Source organism: Eupeodes corollae, chromosome 2, assembly GCF_945859685.1.
Source record: "Eupeodes corollae chromosome 2, idEupCoro1.1, whole genome shotgun sequence".
NCBI classification, from domain to species: domain Eukaryota; kingdom Metazoa; phylum Arthropoda; class Insecta; order Diptera; family Syrphidae; genus Eupeodes; species Eupeodes corollae.
The window spans coordinates 90,448,116-90,460,702 of NC_079148.1; the positions used below are offsets into that span (position 1 = coordinate 90,448,116).

Sequence of the window (12,587 nt, forward strand, 5' to 3'; positions counted from 1 at the left end):
GATTATAGTTACGCCCTGATGATTCAACATCCGATGACAGCTCCCAGGCTATTCACAGCACTGTCACCACTCAGCTTTCTCAAGCCAGCTTGTATACACCTGGTGATCTTCAGTCACAATTGGCGAATGCTGCCGCTGCAGTTGTGGCTGCTAACAGCAACACTCTTCACGTCAACTCGAACATTGGCAGCCTTCGTCGTTTGCATTCATATCCAAGTGGATCCGATACTGATACCAGTCCTCCGCAACCAATCCGCCCCAGTGGCAAACCACCAGTTCCTGAGCGCAACGCTGAGCTCCTATCGAAGGTTGGAAACAAACGGGTGCCTCCACCACCACCTCCACGTACAAGCTCACGCAGTCCATTGGCGAGCCCGACCAGCCCAAATATACCCATAAGACTTCCATCTTTGAGTGAATCTACCGTTGACATTACAATCGGTAACGGTGACGGTAGTGGTAATTCAAGTGGCAATGAATCTGGTAATGACCATGCTCAACGACAGGTCGCACTAGAAATGCGTCATCAAGAATTGCTCAAAAAACAAAAGCTATTGCAAGAGCAGTATGCCCGTTTGCAACAAATGAGTAAGAACTCCGTAACCATGCCCCCATCTGACATCATGCAACTCAAGAAGACCGGAAGTGAATCAAATTTGCCTCAAAAAATGGGCCTCAATATGGCCGTCACTGGATCAATGAAAAATCTCAATACCGAGCTTAATGTCTCCGAAAAGAATGAAAAGAACCTCGCCAACAAAGGTGAACCAAATAATGAGCAATTAGGCAATGGTGCCGCTGGAGGCGCTCATTCCAAAAAAGCCCACACAACAACTACAAGTAAAGTCTATGAAACCGATATACTATAACAAAAGGTGAAGACGGCATGGAACGAAACTGAAATCGATGCTTAGGCAGAAAGTTTAAACATTTTTGACACAAGGACGCACTCAAAAGCATTTAAATTTTAACAAAAAAAAAACAAATGTTTAACAAACAAAAAATGGAGGCTAACCAAAGCACATAAGCGCACCAGAAGATGCAATAACTCGAAAACTTAGTGTTTATTCTATACAGAGCATAAATCGTTATTCCCTTTAAACAAACAAAAATATAATCTATTATCAAAATCAAAAACCTTAACTAGAAAAAAATAGGTGTAAATGTATAAAGGATCTAGAAAGGACTTAGATATAATGTACCTAGTTACACAATGTCAAAATGATTAACACGGACATTTGTATGTATAGTCGTACATCAATAGCTATATAGAACTATTTAACTTTATTTTCGTTCACGGGAGATTTAAACCAGTTCGTTAACGTTATAAACCGGACTTGAAAGCTATGGGGAAAACGGAATTAATATGCAATGTCTTTTGAAAGAAATGAAATGGACCTTGAGCTCCTTTGCTGTGCACGCTTTCACTACCTTCTCTAGTTTATACATTCAAAACTTAAGAAACTATCTTGTATACAAAAATATGATTTTTTTCTAAGGGTATTTCGACAAAATTTCTATTCGAAATTTTATTCCAACCAATTCTCATCAACTTTTTTTTTTAATTTTTTTTTTTTAATTGCTCGCTTTCGAAAGTAAAGTAAGGCTCGTTGTCCCGCTTTGTTGGAACTCCACAAGTTGGCTCTATAGTAGGCAGATTTTTCCTGATTAACTTTCTAGTCAACTTTTCAATAAATTTGCCTTAATTGGAAGGCAACTTGTTGGCAGTTTTCCAATGAGATAATTGAAACTTGCCTTACTTTTAAGACTCTTATGTCACCTGAACCTGCCCAATGTTAAAGATTACTTGCGTGTTCGGTCGATTATGACAAATTGACGTTTGTGAATCACCAATTTTGTTGTAACTTTTAATAATCTTAAGGCTTTCTAAGCGATCCATTATCGTAAACCGCAAACATCAAGAACATTATTGGCTACAAAACACTCCTCAGGCAAGCTACAAGTCCATCAGGATTGTATTTTGTATTGTACAGAATTATTTCTCTTCCAGTTTCACAAGGAACCCTTTTACACAAAAGATTAAATGGAATTGTGCAGAAAATTAATAATTAATGAAGTAATAAAGTTCAGCTTTCAGTTGAATTAAAAAACATCATCAATTGTCATTGTGACATAAGTTCACTTGACTTTATGGTTAGGGAGATTTTTCTTGACTAACTCTCCAGTCAACTTTCCAATAAAGTTGCCTCAATCCTTACTTTCAAATCCCTTATGTCGCCTTAACCTGCCCATTTCCCCTCAAAATTGTGACAGTTTCCCTTAAAACTCGGTAATTAATTCTATTTATGCGTAAAAACAAGCTACATTTTTTCGTTGAAATTCACATCCGTTTTTCGACACTACTATAAAAAGTGTTTTTAATTGTGTTTATATTTCTGACTTTCTTGTGTTTATATAACTGACTAATCCGATTTTTTTCCTAGGTCAGTTTAACAGTCACCTTAGCTCCCAATATGAGTTGTGGGTTGTTAGAAATCGTTACTATTTTAGACATCAACAATAAATTTAGGAACGATGTAATACCGTCATATTGTTACAAATCGTAACAATACCCGTGTTTCTTTGGCATTCTTTAAGTAGTGTAGTAGAAAATTCCCAAGAAAACGCATCGGCAGTAGCCAGATTTTTGAATTTTAAAATTGGTACAGTTGAAAGTAGATCTGTCAGAATAATAATTTAAAAAAACACAAAAATAGAAGAAAGTTTTGTTAAAATTAACTTCAGCAAAAAAAATAACTAAAACTAAAAAAAAGTGCTGTCAAACTTAATCATTTTAAAATTTTCGTGTGCGGTGAAAACACCAAAAAGATTTATTTAATCATCCGTATAAAGATTCTACTTTAACTTTTATCGGTAGTATTCATACTGCGGATATTGTTTTTGGTATTCGTCTAAAATTCTACTATACTATTGATAGATTTTCCAACAAAACAAGGGTAATTCTTAACCTTTTGAAATGGCACTAAATAACGATTGTTTAAAACAGTTAAAAAAAGAACAGAACTGACCGCTGCGCTACCAGGTTGAAAGCACGAAATACCTACCGTTTTCAAAAAATATCAATCGTTTTAGACATTTGTATTTGCTGCTTTTGTTTTTTGTTGCTAGTGTTAGATTCATAACAAGCTTTATTGGCATTTAACTTAGGAAATCTGCTGAAACCCAAACCCTAGAGTCCGTTAAATTAAAAAGATATTTAATTTTAAGAGTGATGGACGAGGAGACGAGGACTCTTTTGGTTTCATTGGATTCGGTTTTTAAGAATATTATTTTAACCTCCAATTCTTTTATAGTTATTATTTCTTTTTATAAGAAGTGCTTATCAAATAAGCTCTAGGTCCCCTTATTTCTACCATTACTCTCACAGATGAATGGTTGAGAGTTGTAAGTCACTAGGCCATTTTTCTGTACGAACCGTAGTAGGTATAGCTTTGAATTAGCACACGCTCCCATGTACGAAATATTCAGAAATGTCTAATTACTTTTCTATTAATTTCATGGTGAAGGACAAAACGAGATTTTCTTAGATCTTTCTCCTCCATTTAGGCAGTCCCTAAATATTTTTAATAATGAGATTATCCAAGTCGCCTTAGTCAAGTTAGTACTGTCAAGCCTTTTGGCTCTGAAAAACTTATGACCAATTTATTTTTAAATGACTAGGCTAAAGTTCAAGTCACTCGAATCAATTAAATTTTAAACAACTCGAAAGAATGATCTCTTAACTAACAAATTGTGGCGGTGGTCAATGGCCAAGTTAAAATTACACACATTTGATAAGAAAAGACTGTTAGTTTAAATCGAAAAATATAATAATCTTCATTTTTGCACCCCTTTGACTTATAAGAACAAAGTCAATCCTAATGACATAAACAAACCCAAAGTTCATTTCAATCAAAAGACTGCATTTAAAAAAGCCCTGTTTATCTCTCTTCAACTATCTCTAAAAAATACTTTATCCACCCAAAATATTCCAGACCTACATATTTCCTATATGAAAGAAAACAAAAACAAACAAATTAATAGATTCATTCTAAGAAAATTAAAATACTTATACAATATACATTCGTATAGAATCTTATGAAACTCATAACACAAAAAAAAAAGAAAACAATAAAAATATAAACGGGAAGATTATATGAAAAGTAATTTAACTGTTTTTGATAAATTTTAAACATTAAATAGCACTTATAAAATCTTTTTTTTAATAAAAAAAAACATTCAATTTATAAACTTTTGTTTTTAGCAAAATAAAACAAAAAAGAAACAAATAGAAAAATAGAATAAAAATCAGTGTTTACTTTTAGGGAAATTAAACATTATAGAAAATTAAATTTTTTTCTTTAATTATTGTATTAAAAATAAAAACCACAGGCACTTATGTAACACGAAACACATTCATGATATACGTTGTAGAACACTCCATTTTTGTATTTTATCATATAGTTATAATAATAGTAATCTTGTATTTAACAATGAAATCAAAATTAACTTACGAAATTTGTACATATAAAAATAAAATAAAAACTTACAATAATATAAAATACTTGTCGTTATTAATATTTTAAGTTTAAAATGTTCTGTTTTTTTTTTTAAATGTACATTTTGTTTGTCTTATTTTTCTAATAAGTATTTGTTTTGTTTAAAATGTAGACATTGTGTAGATAAATTATTACAAAAATAAAATTAAATATTTATTCTTTAGGTATATAAAAATTAAAATATATAAATTTTGTATTGTGTTCTTGCGTCTATAGAAATTTAATTTTTTTTATAAAAAAAAGATACATATATATTTGAATATATACAGTTCAATAGATGTAAAAACACACATTATATATACACATATGATTCACAAGTATTTTTATTACTTTCGAAATAAATATATAGAATATGATAAATAAAAAATTCACTCATAAAGTTGAAAATGAGACAAAGTAAAACGAAATAATTTTATTTGTAGACATAAAATTTTCCGAATAAAATCAATGTAAGAAAACGAGAATTTAAATTTAAAAAAACTGAAAAAATAAAATCAAACAAAATAAAACGATGTGTGGATGTTTGAAAAAATAAAATTTGACGCAAACATTTAACAAATTTAAACGAAATATAATAAATATAACTGAAATAAATATAAATAAAATGAATCGCCTTGATTTGTTTTTAATTCAAGTGTTTTAACTTGTGTAACGTACTAAAGAAGTAAGTTCCTATTTGAAAAAAAAATTACACTTCAGAAAGTAGTTAGCTTATAGCAATAAGCTTCAAATTACGATCAAAGGCTCATCATAGGTGCATATGTTAGTTGTTAGTAAGAAAATATAGCTTAATATAGCCTAACACAAGCACAAAATACAAAACATAGCTTAGGAGGTTATAGTGGCTGTCCAAGATGGAAACGGACACACTTACACCAGTTTAATGGTCCATTGTGATACCGCTTGAATCTTGAGGCTTCCTCCTAAGCTCAATGGAACCAGTTTGAGTCCCTTACGAAACGTGAGAGGCGGATTATGATGATATGATTTAGATCGTTTAGATCGTTTAAGAAGAATTCTCCTAGGTAATTCTTGCGTTTTCGAGCCAGAGCAAGGCATGTGCAGAGGAGATGAAGAACCGTTTCTTCCTCTTCCTCGTCCATACAGATTTAAAGATTTTTTTAGATAATTAACAACATAAGAATATAAAAATTTACATTTACAAAATGTTTATGGCGTGGCTTTGCCGTCTGCCGATTGGTATACTGTTTATAAAATTAAAAAACAATTTTTAAATTGAAATAAGAAATATATATATAGCGTATCTTTACCGAAGAAATGTCGCCTTGTTTCACGAAGAGTGGGACATCTACCCATAAATTGAAATAAGTCTTCTCTTTCTGCTGTGTTACATATATTGCACAATATTTGAAGGTCATCTCGGTGTGGCCTATAATTAAGCAGAAGAAGTTCTACCCTCGCCCTTAGCATCATTGAGATGGATTCTAGGCCTAGTTCGTCTCTGAAGTAGTTTGCATGTTGAAGGTTATAGTTGAGTGTACTGTACACCGATCTGTAAAGAGATCCTCTTGCTTCACTTGCATACTCATTCCTGCAGTTTATATCTGTGTTGGAAATGATCTCGTAGAGTCTTTGTTTCCAGATATTTTGAGGCTCTTGGTCTAGGCTTAGATCGAAATTACACAAACGTGCATGATCCAGCCACTCATCATACCATCCAACTTTTCTGCTCATTGTTATCATCACGATCTTCTTCAGAAGTCGACCTTCATCCATGTTTAAGACCTTTATAATGTAATCAGACTGTAATTTTAGTGTTTTTATGTATAACGGTGATAATCCAGTTTCCAGGTTCAACGTTTGGTGTGTTCGATGGTAGTCTGAACATGCGTTTTAAGTAGAAGCGTAAAAGTTTTTCAACTTCATCATATTGCTGACCTTCCCATACTTACGCTGCGTAAAGCAAGATTGATTTTGCAACAGATCCAAAAACTTTAAATTTCGTGCTATGGTTTAAAATTTGTTGGAGAGACACATCTTCCAAGTTGAGTTTATTGCTTAAGTGCTTTTCCATTTTTAAATTGCAGGTGAAGATCACTCCAAGGTACTTGTATTCTTTGACAACTTCAAGTCTTTCGTTATTGTAGTCCCACTTCTCACTTGTTCGTAGACTGCCCTCCCTCTATTGAAGATCATGTTCTTGGACTTCTCTTGGTTGACGACTAGGTTCCATTTGGGACAGTTGTAGCGTTTCCGGTGAATGAGCTAGAATCACTATATCTTCTGCAAACAGAAGTGCGTTTATAGTAGTACTGCTGACTTCAATTCCACCAGGCAGGATGTCCATAACATCGTCGATAAATAGCGCAAACAGCAAAGGGCTTACAGTATAACCTTGCCTCACTCCAATTTTCGTTTCAAACCATTCTGATACTACTTCCAGCGGATTTTCTATGACTTCCAAATTTGTGAGACATTCCCTTGCATTACAATTTGTACATCAACGATCTTCTATCGACTGTGTTGAATGCAGCCTTGAAATCCACAAAGAACGCGTATAATTTCTTTCCCTGCGCTGCAAAAGATTCAGCTACATTGCGAAGTACAAAAATGTGGTCGACAGTTGAGTATCCCGCTCTAAATCCCGTTTGGTACTCTTTGAGTATATTGTTGTGGTTAATCCAAGATGTAAAGTGCCGTTGTAAAATTGTCGTAATAATTTTATACGATACGTTTAAAAAGGATATTCCCCTATAGTTGTTTGGATCGGATGTGGAGCCCTTATTATAGATTGGAAATATCAAAGCTTTCTTGAAATCTCGAGGCATATTACCCTTCTCAAAGATGTCATTGCTTAAGTTTGTTACTATTGTATGAGCTCTACAGAGCCTTATTTATAGAATTCACCCGGAATGCGATCCAACACTGGTGCTTTGTCATTTTGCAGATCTTTGATCACCGCATTCGTTTCTGTCGCTGTTATTCATGCAGCCAGTATGTCGTCTTTAAAGCAGGGAGAAGCAAATTGAATAGACTTTATACAGCTTTTTGGATTTAACAGCGTTTTGAAGTGAGAGCACAATGAAGATGCATTTAAGTTTTTGCTTATAGTGAGTCTCGTTCCATTAATGGTACGCACTTCAATCCAAAAGTCTGCTGAATTGGTGCAATTTGCAAGGTTTCTCGCTTTTTCTTCACAATAGATTTTCTTCTTATTGCAACATAGTTGCAACATAGTGCTTTATAAAGTTTATTTGCCTCGATCTATTGGGCTCTGAAACTGTTTCCATTACTCTTACGAAGTATTCTCAACCAAGCGAACGTTCGTTTCCTAGCTTGCATGCATTCGTTCCCTTCCTTGCTTCCTTCATACGCTTCCCTTATACCTTGTTCTAATTGACTAAAGTCAGTGATTTCTTGTGATGAAAGAGCTATATCTAACTTTTCTCTGTAAGCAGCACATTGTGCGTTTTCTCCATTTAAACTTTGGTAAGCTCTCGTTCTATAGTTTCAGCTCTAAATTCTAAAACTAAAGGCTGATGAAAGTGCTTCTCCTACTTCGAAATTCGTAATGTACGAGTTCCATCCACCATTGGTGAGACAAAGATCAATTACAGATGAGCCATGTATTCCAATGTAGGTGAAGTTGTCCTCTTTGTCAAATTTGAAAGCCGAATGCGTCACAAAGCTTGATGAGTTTGTTGCCTCTTGTATTGATGATTTTATCTTTTTAGTTTCGTGTTATTCCTGCATTGTTGTTTATCATTCCTGCTTCCCCAGCTGTGCGGGCATTTAAATCACCTATGATTATTGAGTTTTGGATGTCATCACTCATCACCAATTGCAGCTGAGCAAAATCTCTATCCCAATGATTGCAGTTCAGATACACAGGAATAAGCCGGAACACTAATTTGTCGAACATCAGTTTGAGTAATGTTGACTCAGATTCGACTACAAACTCACATGCGATTCCTAAGTTATTTTTATACCCAAAGTAGCAGCCTCCACTTGCTCTTCCTCAACGAATTTCCCCTCTCCATAGCTTCAAAATTATTTTCAGTAAGGAATGTTTCGTCCATACAGCTTCTGCAAAAGTCATTTGAGAATACTTCGAGTCTCGTGGCGTGCTTTGCTATTGGACAGTGTCTGGTTATGACACCTATTATCGAGCTTATATGCGATCTGCTTAGAGAGAGCAAGCACCTTGAACTCGGTCGTTCAGAGTACACACCTCCAACAACTCCTTCTTTTGTTTTTGACCCATCTGTTTAAAAATGGATTGACTCATCCTCCAAGAATGTCCTATCCTCCCAAAAAGATCTGGGAAGTATAGAAATCTGGACATTTCTCTCGAATTGCAGTTGGGGGATGCAGTAGTCTGTGTGCTTTGGAATTGATTCTTAATACCTAAGAATTACGGGGTGGCCAATGTTGTTATTATTCCACTGCGACGAAGCTTTGAGGCTTATAGCAGAGCTTGCAGCTATTTGTTTGCTAAATATGTCAAGAGGTGTTAGGTAGAGTAAGGTGTCCAGTGCCGCAGATGGAGTCGTGCGAAACAATCCGCATATACATAGGCAAGCTGAACATTGGACTTTATTTAACTTATCCTTTCTCTAAAGCAGTCCACCATACTGCCACACCGTATTGGTATGGCAGTACCGATGTGTATAGCCAATGCGTGATTCTGGGTTGTAAGCCCCTTTTATTTCCAATAGCTTTTTTGCAGGGAAAGCGATCTACAGTAGCTTTTTTGACTCTTTCCTGTACGTTGTGTTTCCAATTTATTTTTTTTTTATATAAGACAAGACCCAGGTATTTAGCCTTGTCTGAGAATTTTATTTGGATTCCTTTAATATAGGAAGGGTTGACAAATGGACTTTTGTATCTCCTCAAAAATAAGACCAAATCGGTTTTGTGTAGGTGAACACCCAGTCCACACCGATCAGCAAAAAGTATTAGTCTGTCTAAGGCATTTTGTAAGAGTTCTTTTAGGGTGTTAAGATGCTTTCCTGAAACTGCTATAGCAACGTCGTCTGCATAGGCTATCACTCTGAAGCCCTCCGCATTCAGACTAGTTAGGATTTTATTCACCACTAGGTTCCCTCTACAAACGTTGTCTACCAGAAGATTTGCCCAGTTTTGAGTTAATTATTCTGCGAGTAAGCATTTAATTGAATTAACTCCCGAAGCGAACTCTCTACATTTAGAGATGTAAGTGCAGATGTGGTTGCAGATGTGTCCACTTTGTTAAAGGCACCTTCGATGTCAAGGAAAGGATGTCTTTATGATGGAGGGAATATTCGACGGTGCGTACTAGGGTTTGTAACGCTGTTTCCACCGATTTACCTTTACAGTAGGCTTGTTGAGACGAAGACAGAAGTCTTGTATCAATAATTGCCCTTAAATGGATATCATTCAATATTTCCAAGGTCTTAAGAAGGAATGATGATAGATATTTAGGATTGACTTGCGAGCATTTGCCTGCTTTGGGTATAAAAACAACTATAACATCTCTTCATGCCGAGGGAACATGTACCAGGTAAAGACAGCTGGTAAAAATTGCCTCAAGGATTGGTGCAATTATGTCAGAATTCTATTGTAGCTCGGTTGATATTATTCCATCCATCTGGTCCTGCAGATTTAAATGGTTTGAAGCCTTTGAGAGACCCTTGTAGCTTGTCCCTTGCGATCGGACCTTGTCTGTATGTTGTATTGGGACTTGAACGTATATAACTGTTGCAAGTTTTGGTAAGAGAACTACCAGGAAAATGAGTAGCCAATAGTAAGTTCAGCGGTTCATTACTTGAATTTGTCCAGGAGCCGTCTGCATTTTTCAAGCAGCTTGGCATCGATTTACTATAGTTGAAAGAATATTTCCATAACCTAGAGGCTTCAAAAGTTTCTTCTATCGTACCACAGAAGATCGCTTAGATTTCCTTAGTGCCTTCTTGCAAGTCTTGCGGTTTTGGCTCGGTTGAAGAGTTTCCTGCATTCTTTCTTGAGCGAGTCAAGCTCTGAGGCCCACCATTGTGGTTTCCTCTTTCCTCTTATGTGTATAAATGGACAAGCAATTTTCAGCGATCTGTTCATAGCTGAGGTGAGGTCAGATAGATGAGGTTAAGGCTAGATAGTCTAGGTTTTAGTAAACTTTTTAACCAGTTCCTGTATGAATGCCAGGCAGTTTTCCGATAATTTCTAAAAAGTCAGTGGACTCAGGTTATCATCCACATTTATATTGAACTGGATATATCTATGATCAGAGAACGAGTATTCTTTGGATACTTTCCAGTTCAAGATCATATGATGTATAGTATCTGAGACAAGAGGTATGTCCAAGACTTCTTGTCGAGTTTAAGTTATGAAGGTTGGTTCATTTCCAACATTACTTACTTAGAATATCAACATTCCAACATTACTTACTACAAGTATCAAGAATATAACCAAAATGAGACTCACCTCTGTCGTTGATATTCGTGGAACCCCATACAGTATGATAAGCGTTAACATCGCTCCCAATAATTAGGCGGATCCATTGCCTTTCCGCTTCAGCGACGACTTTCTACAGGGTTTTTCAGGGAGAGGGCCAAGGTGGTCATGGCCAAGATACGCCGACACTAGCCAAAAATTTCCTTTGTTTGATAAGGTCGTCCTCAGTTTCCATTAAGGATAGACTGTCTAGGACTTTTTTAGAGGGTGGAGTCTGGATTGGAGAGGGCATGGGTGCATCGTCACCCTCTGTACGGAGAGAAGACGACGGCCAAGGCCCACCAACCGCGAGTTCACTTTCGGTTGTTGTAAGGGGACCGCTATCCGAGTTAACCTGATATTATTTATAAATTCAAAGTTTAATGGATTCGAAGCCATAGTTTATAGAGCCCTCGTTTGAGGCTAGAGGAGCCAAGGATTCCTTATTGAGTACCACAATGGCACTCCTATAAGGAACCTTCACTTCTAGCTTGGCTATCTTCCAGTTATGCGCCGGGTTACAAACTCTGATCATCTCGACAATGTCCTCGATGCCATGCAAAACATAATTAACATTTAATTTAAACTATTACAGAACAAAAAATAAAATAAAGTCTTACGATAGTGGAGCACTGGTTCTTAACAAGGATATTTATCCCACCTTTTTTAGATTTATATACCCTCTGGTAAAATGGGAAGTCCTTCAATGTTAGATCTTTTTGTCACTAATGTTAGACCTGGCTGAGCAGCCAGGGACGGTACTCTGTAGCACAGGAATATGACTAGTTTGCGAAAAGGAGTAAAGATTTTAAAAAGATACTATTAAATTAAAAAAACAATTAAATAAATAAGGTTGCGCAATAGTCCATAAAGAACCAGGGCCTAGTCGCTTACAACTCTTAACCATTTCTGTGTGCAAGCCATGTCAGGGATAGAGAGGGACATGAACATCTTTTTTTTCTAAACTTTCAACACGAATGCGAAAATTATGTTTTTTCTTTTAAAAATTCTAAACAAAAATAAGTATTTGAATAAAGGCTCCTATTTTTGTAACAATTTGAACATTTCATCAGAAAACGAGAGAAACAGTTTTTTAATTTTACCTTAAGTCCCAACAAGACACTTATAGCAACAATCTGCTAAAAATATTTTGTTTGATTTATAAACGTGCAAAGAAAAGTTGCTTTATAAATGCATTTAATAATCCTTGAATCAAATGGTATTATTCGTTTCAAAATTTTGTTTTCATCACTGTGTGTTGGTATACTAAAAGTTGTAGATTTTGTTAAAAACTTGCAATTTTTCGTAGTCTCCGAAGAAAAATAAAATTTTGTAGACTAAAAAATAAAGACCACAATACGAACCATAAAACGTTTTCATTGCAAGTGTCTCATTTTCTCTAGACAAGGTTTTCAGAAATTCAACTCTTCTTGAATTTCTAATTAACCTCGTGGAATTTATATCCTAATAAAAAAGAAGACGAAGTTGGTGATACTTCCACGTTCTACTTAGAAAGCCTCATCTACAATGTTCATTTCAGATGCACTCTTTCCTATCCTATTTTTTCTATCTCTGGCTCGTTCTCTTCGTTTTACACTG

The 12,587-nt window shown here is 35.3% G+C and overlaps 1 protein-coding gene across 14 annotated transcripts in view; it reads left to right on the plus strand.

Annotated features, from left to right (window-relative positions):
- LOC129948589 (coiled-coil domain-containing protein CG32809) overlaps window positions 1-5,168 on the plus strand; it is a 413,266-nt gene extending 408,098 nt beyond the window's left edge. For all 14 annotated transcript variants that reach the window (XM_056059705.1, XM_056059709.1, XM_056059713.1 and 11 more), the window contains one exon: window positions 9-5,168. In XM_056059705.1, the coding sequence (XP_055915680.1) occupies window positions 9-869 (861 nt within the window). In that variant the 3' untranslated portion in view covers window positions 870-5,168. The remainder of the gene's footprint in view (window positions 1-8) is intronic.
- The last annotated feature ends 7,419 nt before the right edge of the window (window positions 5,169-12,587 follow it).